This window comes from Orbicella franksi, chromosome 12 (genome assembly GCF_964199315.1).
Source record: "Orbicella franksi chromosome 12, jaOrbFran1.1, whole genome shotgun sequence".
Classification (NCBI taxonomy): Eukaryota; Metazoa; Cnidaria; class Anthozoa; order Scleractinia; family Merulinidae; genus Orbicella; species Orbicella franksi.
In genome coordinates this window covers 11,676,727-11,692,182 of record NC_138156.1, presented here as the reverse complement: position 1 = coordinate 11,692,182, position 15,456 = coordinate 11,676,727, and the positions used below count along the sequence as shown (strand labels likewise).

General features: G+C 40.7%; 1 protein-coding gene across 1 annotated transcript; it reads right to left on the bottom strand.

The window, feature by feature from the left end:
- Positions 1 to 263: 263 nt before the first annotated feature.
- On the bottom strand, positions 264 to 15,397 carry LOC145463312 (glutamate receptor 2-like). Its single transcript, XM_081447060.1, has 15 exons — positions 15,139 to 15,397; positions 14,722 to 14,871; positions 13,304 to 13,558; positions 12,769 to 12,965; positions 12,198 to 12,251; positions 10,500 to 10,622; positions 9,529 to 9,687; positions 8,220 to 8,351; positions 5,964 to 6,137; positions 4,784 to 4,981; positions 4,070 to 4,255; positions 3,643 to 3,907; positions 3,065 to 3,432; positions 2,481 to 2,705; positions 264 to 1,964 (listed from the first exon to the last, which is right to left on the bottom strand). The coding sequence occupies exons 1-15, from the start codon at positions 15,227 to 15,229 to the stop codon at positions 1,737 to 1,739; spliced, it is 2,805 nt and encodes a 934-aa protein (XP_081303186.1). The 5' UTR covers positions 15,230 to 15,397; the 3' UTR covers positions 264 to 1,736.
- Between the last annotated feature and the right edge of the window lie 59 nt (positions 15,398 to 15,456).

Genomic DNA, 15,456 nt, shown 5'->3' with positions numbered 1-15,456 from the left:
TACTATAATCAGCCAATCAGATTGCTCCATTCGCGCTCCAATATTCTCAAACTATTGAACCGGGCACTGTCCGGAATAATCTCGCACGATCAGTCTTGATGATTTTTCTGGTAGTTCTATGGCTTTCCTTTTTCTTCCAACTCTTTTTCCCTTCTGTTTTGTTGAGCATCAGATGTGAGTATACGCCTTGTTGGCAGTCGCAATCAGAATTGCGTTCATGAAGGTATGCGATGCTTTTCTCCCCAGTTCTTGATTGTGGCTTCTTCTATTTTTTTTTCTTAACATTATCAGTCGTGTGATAAATCTCTAATCCTGAGCCAATCTTCCTCGGGACCGTGATAGAAGAATATCGGCCCTCGGTCTTTTTTGGACAGACCTCGCAGCGCTCAGTCCCTACAATCAAGACCTCGGGCTGATATTTTCCCCGGGCGTACGGCCTTCGCGCTTGGTTAATAAGAGATGGTTGATAAGAGATAAAAAAATCCCCATTAATCCGCAAAGCTATTAAAGTACGGGAATTCCCAAATATCTCCTCCAAATATCCCTTTAAAGTGCAACATGGAGAGCGCTATCTACTCGTGTGTTCAGCAATAATTTCCAAAAAACTGTCCGGAAATGCCAGAGTTCTCAACTTTCTCTGTGGTAATATATCGCCGGCCTTCCATTGTGTTGTTGTTGTTGTTTTTGTTGCTTGTTTTGTTTATTTTATATATCTCTCTGTGTGTGAGTATTCTATTGTAGATTGAGAGCAGCCTTTTTTTTCTTTTGTGTTGCCTCACACAAACACGTTGATTAGGATGTGAAATCACCAATATGGTATAGCTTACTTGTATATTCCCTTTTGACAATAATTCCATTGTGACCTAACTTTATTTTATTTTATTTTATCTTATTTTCTATATATACATGAATCTTTTTAAGTAGGGAAAACAACGCGAAGCGATGTTAAAATCGAAGTGAGGACAAAGCAGCAAAGCGCGACTCAAGAGAATCGAAAGCGCGGGAAAACCCACCCCAGAGTTCTCCACCTCCCCTGTCAGAGAGCTGTGGCTCGGAGGGCTTCAAACACGGTCTTTCACGGCACGAGCACGATCTGAGGGAAAGCGGACATTTGCTTAAAGTCTTCTAGCGACTTAATGATCCTTACCATTTTTAATATTTACAGTTGACTGAAATGCTTTTTTTTTAAGTAAACGATTGGCACTAGTGGTTTGCTAACCTCAATTACTGATCCTAAGACAACACCTCGGGTCTAGTAGATTCTCGTAGGTATAATTTCAAAAACATCGACTCATAAATAAAAAAAACACTGACGAAAAAGGTTCGTGAACTTTACACGGCAACTCCACATTTACCTGTAATAGCCCAGGAAAACCGAAAGAATTTAAGGGAGATATATTGCTTTTCGTGCTTTCCTCATTAGCAGAGTAAACATGCAAGAGAGCCGTAAAATATGTCTTCGTATAAGCTGCCACATTTACATGAAGTAACTCAGTTACAAACAGGCAACTACGTCTTAAATATTCAGCGACATCCCAAGATATTACTTTTGAAACCTAAACAGTTACGTCAAAGCTGCAGACGTTTGCACTGCTGCCGGGTGGACAGAGTCTTGTGTTTCCTTATAAACTTGTGATATAACTAGATTCAAAATATAATTTCTCCAGTCGTGATCGACGCAGAATGGAACCAACGGGCCACTAAAACCTCGATTGACGAGGGTTCGCTGCGTCCATTCACAGATTACTTTCTGGTGCACCGGCGTAAATATTTGGAAGCCTGCTGGGCATTCTGGGAACATTCAAGCTGTCTCGTGCGCGGGCTCCGTCCTTCATGTCCATTTTCCTTCGATTGTCAGTGTTGTTAATAGTTTTGGTCTCGAATCCTTGGTCTGAGAGGGGCCTGGGATTGACTCGAGTCACCACGGTTGGTTTGTCCATCTGCTCTCCCACACTCCCCATTGACTGCAAAAGAGATATCAAAGGCTGTATGCTAATAATTGTAGTACAACCTACCAGTAACTGAATGAAGAAGGAAGTCACAATTCATTTAAAAGTCAAATGCAACGAAATTTGGGCAATCTTTCTTTTGACAAAAAACCTTTGCTAAAAAACAAACCAGTTATACCAATATGAAGAAGAATCAGTCTCGTGCGAACTGTGGCCCTCAAGACGCGGAAATCCGACAAAAGATAATTAAATTCCAATGTAAGGTCATGATAAACGAAAGAGGAATAGTCAAGATTTGAGACGATGAGACGCGTGGTTACACTGGTTATATGTATTTTCTTTGCGTTTTGATTGACTCATTGCGTTTTTTACTATTGTTATTAAGATCCGCAGATTTGATTTCGAGTGATAAGCTGGATTTTGGTTTTGATACATCAAAAAAAAAAAAAAAATCCTTATATTTTACTGATACAGAACGACTTCTTCTGTGAACTTAAATGGAGTATCATAAAGACTAAGCCATCATCTCACCCCGCTGTTGTTGACTTGTTCCTTCAGGTTGTTGTATCTTCTTTCTACCATCAGAAACACTATTGACACAACGATTCCTCCTGCTAACACAATGAACACACCAGACATGTGATCCAATGAGATGCTCATAGGCGTGCTGCTAACCTTTGCTTTGGGGTCTGGGCACTCACTGCGATGATCCCACCATTTCTCTCGGAGCTTCTCCACGACACCTTCCTCGCGCAGCTAAGAAATGAACGATGATCAGATCAGTTTTCTTCCTCGATATGCACAACCTGGAACATTATTTTCAACTAATCACTTGAAAAACACATATTATCTTACGTGCGTGTTTATGAACCGAGACGGAGTCGAGGTCTATAAACAAGCAAGAAAAGAACGAGGATAAATACCCCGCCATCTTCAACGTACAAGCTTGGTGAATATATGGGATAAAGAACACCCAAAAATGTTCTCATCTTTCAAGGTACAGTGCACAATACCGAGCGGCCAAGATAGCGCCATTTTGCCCGCTGACAGCAAAGTATTTGATTCATCTGGCACGCTCACAGACCTAGCCATATAAGAAAGTCTTTTAAAATTACCTTAAGTATTGCGACGGAAAATTGATTGGTCAGTTCCGAATTTCGTTGCAGTGCAATGCCATAACTCTTAGCCTCAAGCAAATTCTCCAGCATCATGGTATTACAGGGATTTCGACTGTTGTAATAGTCGAGGTACGGCCCGTCGGTTAAGTAAGCAAAGCCACCCTGTCTCACTTTCTCCACGCCCTCTTTTGTCGAGTTGACAAACGTGTTGCCGGTGCTCATCGTATGAAACATGGTTTGATAGGTCCCCACCTGTGACTGGCTGAAGAAAGTGTACAGCGAACCTCCGTTTAACACTCCATATTTAATTTCTTTTTGTTTGGCCAAGTCTTCCAGAGAGTTGATGCTGCTTTTTGTGTTTTTGGCTGGAAGTAAATAATATCAACAAATTCAATCCAAATTTATTTCTCACCTTTTCTGTTAGGGTCAGGCTTTAATTCCAGGAGAAGTTGACCTAATCGTCAATGTTGGGAATCCTGAATCGGGAAGGATGTTTGTTTTGGTTCGCAAATTTCCGTCCTCGTGTATCACGTTCTTGAATTTATTATAAGACAACAAACAAGTCATTTAACTACCTGTGAAATAGGCCGCCAAGTTAGCAGTGTAAGTAGAAATCAAAATCAATGTGAAAAACCAGAATGCTCCACCCAGCATCCTTCCAGAGGCAGACCTTGGAGTGTTGTCAGCACCTTGCTGCAGAATAGAACCTGCCGCGAACCACAGACTGTTGAACAGGTTGAGTTCGTCACCATCCCCTTCGCCAGTTCTGGCGGCTGTCGCCCGGTAGCCACTGGGACTGAAGTGGTCCAAGCAGAAGATGAGGAACGTGATGGCTATTACCTGGCAGTGGGAAGAGAAGATGCGAAGTGAAAGATATAAGAGCTATTTCTCAAATGCAATTTTCAATACTGGTGAAACATCAACGGCACAGCCTCTGAATGGAACAGGAAAATGGCATTTTCATCTGTGCCTTCACTAAACTTGTGACACAAGTATACTTACAACGGCAATGGTGGAAAGCCAAACATCTCTTTCAAAAGGCTGCAAAAATACAAACAGGTTGACGTCTTCTTTCTTTGGCTTCTGCATCAACAAGCTGACTTTAAAGTCCATGAAGGGCTTGCTAAAGTCGACATACAGTTCTCTTACAGCTGAAATAGTTATTGCTCCTATGGCTACGTCTGCTTTCTGAAATTACCATAATATAAAATAAAACCTTAATTATAACAAGACAGTGTTAGTCAAGGAAAATTTCGAACTTAGGTAGGGGTCCCATCTTGCTGGAGCTTGACCTTTTTTCGGTAGTAGCCTCTATTACTATTTCCATTACTTCATGCATTCAGCACTTTTTAGATCGCCCTTCCCGGAGTCCATTTAAACCCCTCGGTGGAGGAAAGCACTGTGAGGGTAAAATATCCCCGAATAGCCAAGAGCAGCTCAGGAATTTGCAGCATGTCTTTCCTGAAGATGCTATGTTTACTTCATTCAGTATGCCAATCTAGAAGTTATGTATTGACACGAGAGGTGTTAAGTAGACTGATGATACTCCGCTGTAAAATTTTGATTGCACGTGCGATATCGTCACACAGTCGGAAAAATCAACGTTGAAGAGTCAGGAGGTGTTTTCTAAGCGCGACGTAACGACCCTGGCCATTCAAAAGCGATTGATGAGAGGTATATGTCATATAATTTGTAATACCATCAGTTAGCTCAAACCTTGTTCACGATATATTCTATGAGTCCGTTCCAGTTTCCAGCTGCGTCCTTGGAACCCATTTTTCCATCTTTGGAAGTTGTGAGGGTGTAACTGAAACCCATCCTCTCTTTTATTTTCTCAAGAAGGTCGATACTGAATCCTTCGTATTGTGGTTTGCCTTCTGTGTGGTTCGCTATCTTCACACAAAATGGTGAGTCCTACAAAACAATCAATTTCTTAGACAGCGTTTTCAAATTTTTTGCTAAATGATCAAGTGAAAACAAACGGTTCAGTGTCGAAGGGATTGCTGTAGTTTTGAAATTGAATAGGCCGGTACCATTTCCGAGTTGTCTTTTCCCTCTGTTTCAAAACGTGTCTTCGTGCGAAACCATTCATATTATTTTCGGAATTATTTTTTTGCAGGGTGAAGCCACATGTTCAGACTGAAGGCTCAAGCTAGCAAAATCTTGCTATCGATCGATGGCGTAAATAGACCATTTCCGTGTTGCCTTTTGCCTAACGAGTCTTTGTGCAAAACCATTCATATGAAAATGAGTTCCGCCTATAGGTTCATTTTCATGCAAATCAAACCTATTTTCCTCGATTTTCCAGGGAGACTCGTTTTAAAACAGAGGAACCAGGTAACTCGGAAAATGGTCTATTGCTTGTTATTGTGTCACTTTATTTACAAGGTCCCTCTAGTTTAAGTTTCCAAGGTGCCCATCCTTGTACAAGACCATGCAGTAACTCATCTCCTTGTTTGAAACTGAGTTCGTCTGCCTGATGTAAGGTTATTAATCCCAAAACTTCGTGATTTTGTATACCTTATATTTCCTTTAACAAATTGACGTCAGTTTTTCGTGCGTCTGTCCTGTTATTGATCATGAATTTCGTCATAGCATTGTCAAAATAGCTGTGGATCGGCAGAATACTTTGACAATGTTATGACGAAATTCATTGTCAATAACAAGACAGACGCATTAAAAACTGACATCAATTTGTTTTTTGCGATAACAAATTGTCAAACTGCCCGCTCTCGCTCGTTGACGCATCGCATAAATTATAAATTCATGTGTCTGTTCGCTTATTGACAATAAAAATTAGCCAATGAGCGCGCGAGAATTTCTGCAGTTATCGCAAAATTATTATTTTACATTTGTCACTGAATCTGTCCTCGCTACAATCAATGCTGATTCTAACCTCGATAGTGACAATTTTTAGATGCTGTCCTTTCAAAGGCTTCTTCTTAGATTGCTTCCTTAAGCACTGTAACTCCTCCCAGAAATCCCCAGTCCAATCGATGGAGTCCTCCAAGCTGTTCAGTTGAACTGGCTTGTTCGCCGTTTTTTCGTTGTTTCCGCTCCAGTGACCAACCTACAATAATCCAGCACTGTAGCTTGTCACTTACTCTTTTTATATCTGAACGATACTGATTTATCCTGTAGATATTCCCTGCGTCGTGTTTTCACATTTCCGTGATGTGAAAACGCGATGGTTGTTTCTGAATGAATATTGTTTGTTTCAGATAATGAATAGAGTACAAAAGGGGCAGCGAGGCTGCCTGCAGCCAGAAGGACGCAGGTAAAATAATAAGATGGGGGGGGGGGGGGGGGGAGGAGGAGAGCGGGGTTCAATAGGCCCATTTACCAGATCCATCACTCAGAAACTACGTGTCTTAAATGGTAAAGATGCAAGACACGCTGACTAACGTCAATAGAGCCAGAACTTGCCAATCTGTCCCAGCGCTTATTATAGAACAGGGCCGTAACGAACCGAGTTCCTTGGCAGCGAACGGAGGCACTTGCCTCGGCAAAAATCTTGAATTTGTTTATTTGCTTCAAGTTTCCATAAGTGGTTATGTTCAATAGAAAATAATCATTTGTCTTTTCTGAAATTCCATTGGTAAGCCGTGAATTTGAAACTGGCTACGGCTATTCAGTCTAAATCTACTTCTGAATCCCACTACGAAAGCCCTTCTCATATTGACTTCGCTGTTAACTTTCAATACGTTTGTTGATAGTGGGGTAGCTTAGCAGTGTGTGGTTTTCTTAAAACAAAATGGCGGGCAGTTCTTCGTTTCCGAAGTGTCGACTTTGTTTTCGAAGTGTCGACTTCGTTTCCGAAGTGTCTGTGAAGTGTATTTAGATTAAGTTTTGAACAGCTAGAAGATTTGTACTAAAACAATTAGATAATTCACTCTCGATTACTATGCGAGATAGTTAAAGAGGGCTGCGCACTCCTCAACTATTACGCACAGCAATCGAGAGCGAATAATCTAATTGTTAAACAGAACCACAAAATAACAAATACATTAGTAGACACAAAATGCAGATAATCTAATACAGGTAATAATAATAGGTGTTCATGAAAACTGGATCATAGAATAATGCAGTCGAAGAGTTTTTATTAGGTAAGGTAAAGTCTGCATACAAGCCAAGTGGCCCACCAGGCCGGAGCTTATCCCGGTTTCCTTAGCATGAAGCGACTAGAAGTATTTCCACTCCCCCCTGGATGGGATGCTAGTCCATCGCAGGGTTACCCCTAGCATTAACTTCGCCCATAGCCTTTTATACACCTGGATGGAGAGAGGCACTGTGAGAGTAAAGTGTCTTGCCCGGGAACACAACACAATGTCCCCGGCCAGGGCTCGAACCCGGACCGCTCGATCCGGAGACAAGCGCACTAACCATGAGGCCAATGCGCCTCCACAGCACAAGAGTTTTTATTGGTTTAGCCATAATGGTATATGAGCCGATATACTATGATATACTCTACAAACAGGGCAAGCGTACGAGTAATTTTTTGGGGATCTTTTATTTTTATTTGAGTGTAGGTTTCTATACTTTGGGGAGTTTTTAATAAAGCAACTTTTCCCCTCGCGCTTGTTGGATATGAGACGATTATAGCTTACTCGACGCTACGCGCATCGTTGGCTATCTATAATCTCATATACAATATGCTTATATCTCTCAGTTAGTACGTGCGCTGTGATTGATCAATTTAGCAGGCCGTATTCTCCTGTACGGCCCGCTAAATGTTAAAGCTGTTTTTGTTGCCAAACTGTTCCGTGATTTATCGCCAAGTGCTCTTAACGTTTATTGCAAGTAAAAGTTTAAAACTTTCTTTTACTCTAAATTGTGTATAAAGCGTGCTAACGACTTAAAATCGACTTCAAATTGATTTGTTTTGCTTTCGAGGTGCGTCAGAAATTTGAAGCCGTTCCGCGTGAATAGAAATCGTTCCCGAACCTGTCAGGCACATAGTGGAAACATAATAAATATTTTACTAACCTCGTCTTCGAAGTCCTCACTGGACTTCGATTTACGTCCGTATTGGACTTCGATTTATGGCCCATATAAATCGAAGGGGGAAAAACGAGGATCCGTAACTTACAGTACGGACTTCGAGTTCGGTTAGTGAGAGGTATGTAGATTCCAACAGCCATTTAAGACTTACATTCACTAACACAGGTTTTGTATTGCCATTTTTCTCTTGTTCCTGAACGTTCATGATATCCAGTCTCTCCACCTGCCGGCTTTGCGTCTTGTTATCAAAGGTTACTATTCCTGAAACTCCGTTAAACTTAACCTAAAAACAAATTAGTACCTGTGAAATCGCTATGCTATGCCACGACCCGACCATATCAAATGAAGCTGTATATACGACATATGTGAATGAGCCAGTTCGTGGTGCATAAAATATTTATGATGTGACTTAGGGGTGTACCATTTTACTTTTGAGAGAGGGGTGGGTGATTTTGCAAAATATCCTGCAAGTATACTTGTACCAAAAACTAATGCATACACTCATCCACTGTACTGGCGAATAAAAGTTCACGCACGTTCAGAGAGCTCTAAAAGAAGCATAATATATGGGGATAAAAATATCATACATGCACATGTCCGGGAAAGATTTCCTAGTGCATAAAAGGGTTAAAAAAAAAGACGTAACCCAAATCACCCCCTACCCCTCCCCTTCAAAAGTCAAATGGTTCACCCCCTTTTCAATTCCCGCTATTGACGCCAATTCTTTATGGGACACTATCACTGCATGTTGCTCCATTTTTGTTCGAAACAGTGCTAAAATTATGACTGACTGCCTTGGCTCCTAAAACACTACGACCAAGAATGTTAAGAGGAAAACGCGACAATAGAATTTGAAAACGTTTGTCAGAAGTTAGAAAATTTAACATCACAGCCTTTATATGTATTCATAACCCCTTTAATAACTTCAGGGGACCTATGCAGCACTTCGCGAAAAAAAATAAACGAAACAATTTTTTTTTTCATGCAGGGGCACCACGTTTTCTCTCAAACGCTTCAAACCACTGTTCTTGGTAATCTAGAGTGTTTTTAGAGCTCCGTAAGTTAATTTTAGGCTGCGCTAAAATTAATTTTTTGTCTATTTTGCAAAAACAGTTAGGTCTCATTGTCATAGACGACCTTTTTCCGGTACCCAAAACGACATTTTATCACTCCGAAAACAACCGGCATTAAATTTCTCATACACGAAAGCTCGAGGTGACAATTCTCTTAAGAAAATCAGAGGGGATTAAGGACCTTCCGAACGGATATGTTTGGCCAGGTGTTTAATTTGAACTTCTTGGAGTCATGCAGGTGATAAAAAACAGAAACAAAAGAATAGCCTGCATTAGTGGGGCAGAGAGCGGAACGCGATACACGATTGCAGAGCGCGTCTGCAGGATACAAAAGAATGGAGGAACGAACGACAGAACAAACCGTTTTTATCATTAGATTTAACTTACCTTTTCGTTTAAAATTTTAAGCAGTGCTTTTGCGCATGATGTAGACCGCCTTCCAGGTTCAAAGCAATTCTTAATTCTTGATTTCAAGATCTTCTCGAAGGCTTCCTTCACTGCATAGAGAGTGTCGTTAACCAACGCGTACGTGATCATGGGGACAAACTGATAACGTAAAATTAACACAAATTTAAGAGACTGTTTTCTAAAAAAATGTTTTTGTTAAATACTGTAGTCAGATTTGATTACTTTTGAAAGTGAAGAATGATCATCGCAGTAAATTTTCCAATTTAAGCAATTGGAAAGAAGAAGCCTGAAAAAATCAGGGCTTCAACGGGATTCGAACCCGTGACCTCCGCGATACTGGTGCGATGCTCTTGACTACCAACTGAGCTATGAAGCCACACATTGGGAGCGAGGTCAATTTATTGAGTTCATATCTTCCCGTGAGGAGTGAAATGACGTGAAGTTTATATGAAATAATTCATATATGAACTGCGGTTGTAGATGAAAGTGAAGAATGATCATCGCAGTAAATTTTCCAATTTAAGTTCATCTACAACCGCAGTTCATATATGAATTATTTCATATAAACTTCACATCATTTGATTACTTTTGTTCTGATTTTACGACAGTAATTAAACATTACTAGCCCTCGCAGAAGCACTAGCAGTGTTGTTAACCTAATTAAGTTAGTAGTATTTTTAATCTTAATTCTGGTTTAAGTCTTAGTTGTAGTCTTAAGCTCTTAGCTTTTATTAATATACTGTATTTTAGGCTTTTAATTTATTTTTGACCTTTCTTTTTCAGAGGACTTTCCTGAAAACCACCACTAGGTGGTTGGAGGCTTCCTCTTAAAATATTCATTTATTATCATATATGATAGTCTTCGATTAAAAGTTTTATTATTTTTTTTGCAAAACAAACAACAACATCAACAATGTTACTTATCTCCCTAGACGACAAATCCAAGTCACCTCAGATAATTTCTTTTTGTCCTGCTCGTATTTATTCTTCATTTCTTCTGCCTTTTTCGGATGCGTTAAGTTGACCTGGAGACCTACAAGTCCCTTAAAGAAAGTCTTTGATACATTTACATCCTGTACAACATAAGAGTAGGAAGAAACAAAATTACGGTCAGACCAGGAAACATCTGTTTAAATATTTTAAGTACCTTGTAAGGTACTTAAAATATTCAAGGGCGGTGCTTCGTTATGTTTTTGCATGTACACGGTTCTGGGCATGAAACAAGAGTTGTTCTCGTTGTAACTCTACGTCCTCTCAAGGTTTATTTTAGATTTTCTAAAAGTCCTTTCCAATAATTTCGACCTGGCCTGTTTGTTTTTACGTCGCTCACGCTCGCGACTTCGTCGCTCGAAGATTGCCCTCTCGCTTCGCTCGAGGAAGATAAAAGCAAAGGTCGACTTGTGGCAAGTCTAGGTTTGTTTTTGTTCATTGTTTTGATCTTTTGTTTATTTGTTTTGTGTGTGTGCTTTTGCCGTGGGAAGCACGCTTTATTTGTTGATTTATCTATAGTTTTTTTTCTTTTTTACCGTTCGCAGCATGCTGTTATCAATGTAACATATCAAACACGAGAGACATTGTTCCATCGGGATATCCAAACACCGAGAAGAGAGTTGAAAATACGACGCGCAGTGGGGTATTTGTGACGAAATTCGAGGAGTTTGGATAGCCGATGAAACAGTACTGTCTCGAGTGTTTGATTTATCTTCTCAATCGAAACAAAAACCAAGGAGTAAACGGAGAAGTAAAATCGTCAAAATCTAAGCTAATTGAGACCGGGTATCCAAATCTCCTTCGCGGTCGTGATTTTCCTTGTCTTAACTTGATTAATCATCGATGAGTTTGAGAACATGTAAATCCACAGCAGGCAGTTAATCGTTCCATGCCTTTTCAATACTCTTGAGAATGCTTGCTTTTAAATTTTCAAAGTCACGTGTTTATGAAGGAATAATTTTTAAAACAAAAGAACAATTCCGTAGAGAATATCACGTGGACTGTAATGAAAAACAAACCGCCCAGGCTAAAGAGGTCTATATTCAGTTTGATCAAAAACTGAAGCGCCCATAACGAGGCACGTCGTGTGAAATATGATAGCCCTATAGCCCTATAGGCTAAACCGCCCAATAACTGCATAAAGACGGGCGATAAAAAAATTACGGCTTTCTTGCCATCTTGCCATACCATCCAGTAATGTGCAGAACGTGTGCTTCTTGGCTAACAGAAAAAATATCAGTTTTCTCCCATTTTGACAATTTACTGTTCTACTGTTGATATCCTTCATTATATTTCAAGTTCATGAAGACTAGCTTACACCAGACTCATTTTTCAAGATTGTTCAAAAAATTACGTGCGTTAATAGCAAGGAGGTAGTGTGGCTGAGTGGCCAGGGCGCCGAACTTGAAATACCGAGGTCGCGTGTCCAAGTCCCGCTCTGACCGCTGAGCTGAAAATGTTTCTCGGTAGACCCTGGTTCAACTCCTAGGTCACGTTTGCACATAGCCAACTGGTCTGCCTCCCGCCAGTTGGGATTTTTACTACTGTCATGTTTAGTAGATGTATGTTTCTTTCAGTTTAAGTAGCATGCCCGTAAACTAACTAGGTGTAGCTGAGCGCATTGACTACATTAACAACATCATTTGAACAGTTTATACCATGTTGAAGGTAAACCATCTTGAATCTTTGTTCATAGCTCCAAGTTGAAGTGACTGAGACAGAAAGGGAGCATTTACTCACATTATTAATGATAGACTAAGAGAAAAATTAATTTAAATCAAATTAATCCAAATAAATACTAACGACCTTTGATCAATTATAAGTATTGAGTATAGAATGACGGGAAGATTTGCCGTCAATGGCATGGTCCGTTATGAATTTAGACTTACTTTGTACAGACGAATTATTGATAAGTAAGTCTGGTGAGTATTTTTAATTTTAGGAAAAAGTGTAACAATATTAATTGTCCTTGAATATGACAATTTGCATTCTGAGTTTCGGTCATTTTGAATCCTATGACGTCACATGTTTTCCTCCGTTTGTTACGTCATAGAATCCAAAATACAGCTCGATATACATTCTAAATCCGACAGAAAATGGCTGAAGAATAGTAATTCTATACTATTTCCAAGACTTCCTTCCTATTTCCTTATTATGGCGGTATTACTATTCTCTCTTTCTTTTTTTTTTAAGTTTCCTATAACATAACGCCTGAAGGACAAATACTACCTTTTCCAGGATGGTGGCCAGATTTTCAGGTCTACAAATGACCAAAACGTATTTTGCTCTAACTTTGGGCAGAACTTTAAGTGCGCGTTGTAATTTGTCTTTGTCTTTCATTTGTAATTCCGGAATAGCGTCGACTTTGAATTTCTCCATTTCACGGGCAATGGAATACACTTTTGTTGCTATCGTGGAGTATTCATCTGAAAAATAATTTGAACACAATGCACAATACTTTAGTCGACAACAATGATAATGTTTGATTGTAGCAATATGCGATTCTGATAACCTCACTGCACGACTTTGGCTGCTGTTTTTACTATTCTGCTAGCGTTTGTGGGTACAGCAGTTATGTATTTTTACTGATATTTATATTTCAATCTTTTTAATACAGATCATCCACATTGCAATCAGTCATAACGAGCGAACAGTAAAATCAGGCCTGCACGAGTCTGAAGTTTCTGAAGCTTTTCAGTGAGATTTTGTTACAGTTTCCCCATGAAACATTGCATGATAAGAGATATTTAACGTTTACTGCTACCTTCAAACAAAATGGCCACTTTTTCCCTCGGAGTGTCTTCTTTGCCAATGCAGAACTTCAGCAGGTCCACTATGGCGCGCGCGTACGTTTCGTAAGATGGCAGCGCTGAATAAAAGAACTCGTTTGACAAGTCTTGTATAACGGGCTTGAAGCTTAGTAATGGTATGTTGAGCACCTCGGCAAATGCAAAGGTATAATGATCTCCAAACGACAAGTCAAAGATTACTATAGCACATGACATCCTCCTCAAGTTCTCTATAAGCAGGAGTAAAAAACATTGATCAGTCTTGCTTCTAATGAGTTGTTGCGGACATCGTATCGGTAATGTATATTAGCCGGCTCTACCAACACCACCATCACCACCACCACTGTTACTACGACTACTACTACCACTACCACCACCGCCACCGCCACCGCCACCGCCGCCGCCACCGCCACCGCCGCCGCCGCCGCCGCCGCCGCCGCCACCGCCGCCGCCACCGCCGCCGCCACTGCCGCTACCGCTGCCACTACCGCTACCGCTGCCACTGCCACTGCCACTACCACTACCACTGCCACTACACTACCAGTACCAGTACCACTACTACGACTACGACTACCACGAGTACTATGAGTACTACTACTACTACTACTACTACTACTACTACTACTGCTACTGCTGCTGCTGCTACTACTACTATTACTACTACTACTGCTGCTGCTGACTTAGGGTTTTTTTGTGAAAAAGGCTCACTGACGGACTGCCTGACTTACTGATGGACTGACTGACTGGTTGATCGATCGAACGACCGAACCACTGAAAGACAGACAGACAGACAGACAGACAAACGGACTGACGGACGAACGAACGGACTAGCTGGCCGACTGACGGACCGACCGAGTTACCGAATAACTGACCAACTAACTAAATGAAAGATGGACAGATAGGCAAACAGACTGAGTGGCTGAATGACAGCGTGACTGACCAGCTGTTTGGCTTATTAAGCTGACGTACCGCCTGGCACACTAATAGACTGACTGACTGACTGGTTGATCGATCGATTGACCGAACCACTGAAAGACAAACAGACAGACAGACAGACAGACAGACAGGCAGACAGACGGAGTGATTGATTCACTGACTGACTGACTGACTTACCAACTGGCTGGTTCGTTGGCTGACTGATTAACTGACTGACTGATTGACTGACTGACTTACTGACGGACGGACGGACGAAGGGACGGACGGACTGACTGACTGACTGACTGACTGACTGACAGACGGACGGACTGACCGACTGACTGACTCACTGACGGACGGACGGACTGACTGACTGACTGACTGACTGACTGACTAACTGACTGACCTAATGACGGAAGGACGGACTGACGGACTGACTGACTGACTGACTGACTGATAAGAATATGAAAATAATTACCAATCAGTAGCAAGTCCTTTGTAGAATTAGCTTGGATTGATATTATGTAAATACTCAGGCGTCGTGAGTAAATAAGAGTCCTGTTGATAGAAGCAGCGCTGTCATTCAGCATTAAAGCGATAGATTCATCTTTGGGGTGATATACGACACCTGAAAGGCAATCAATTGTTGTAAGCTTTCTCCTTGGTAACACTAATCCTATTAAGCTTTACAAGTTTTTTTTGCCGGCAGCTGGCGTGGAAAATGAAGTATTCCCTAATTATCTCAATATTGAATGTCAAAAAAAAAAACTTTTTATATAAGATGAGATCGTGATGAAACTGAAAACTGCATGAAAAAGTGCCATTGTGCAAGATACTGTAAAATATTACTTCCGTATGAAAAGGAGAATGTGATTTTTGTGTTGAATTTCCTTACCTATTGCCCCTCGACAATCGGAAAGGTCCACTCGCTGTATGAAATTAGCCAATATCGGGCATATAAAAAGAATGAAAGTGATCGCACGCATTTGCAGAATTGAGTTGTAATGCTTGTGTACTGAAAAGGAGGACCGGTTGTAGCGAAAATCAAACGTTTTTCCGGTGTAGATGTATTCCCTCGGTGTGGTTGAATTTGGCGTATTTCACCAAGCATGTGTAATTTTCAATGCTTATTTAGTGAATAATTCAATACTAAAGGAAGTCGGTAATAAATGTTTCAAAAGATTAAATACTAATACCATTTTTTGCACCATTT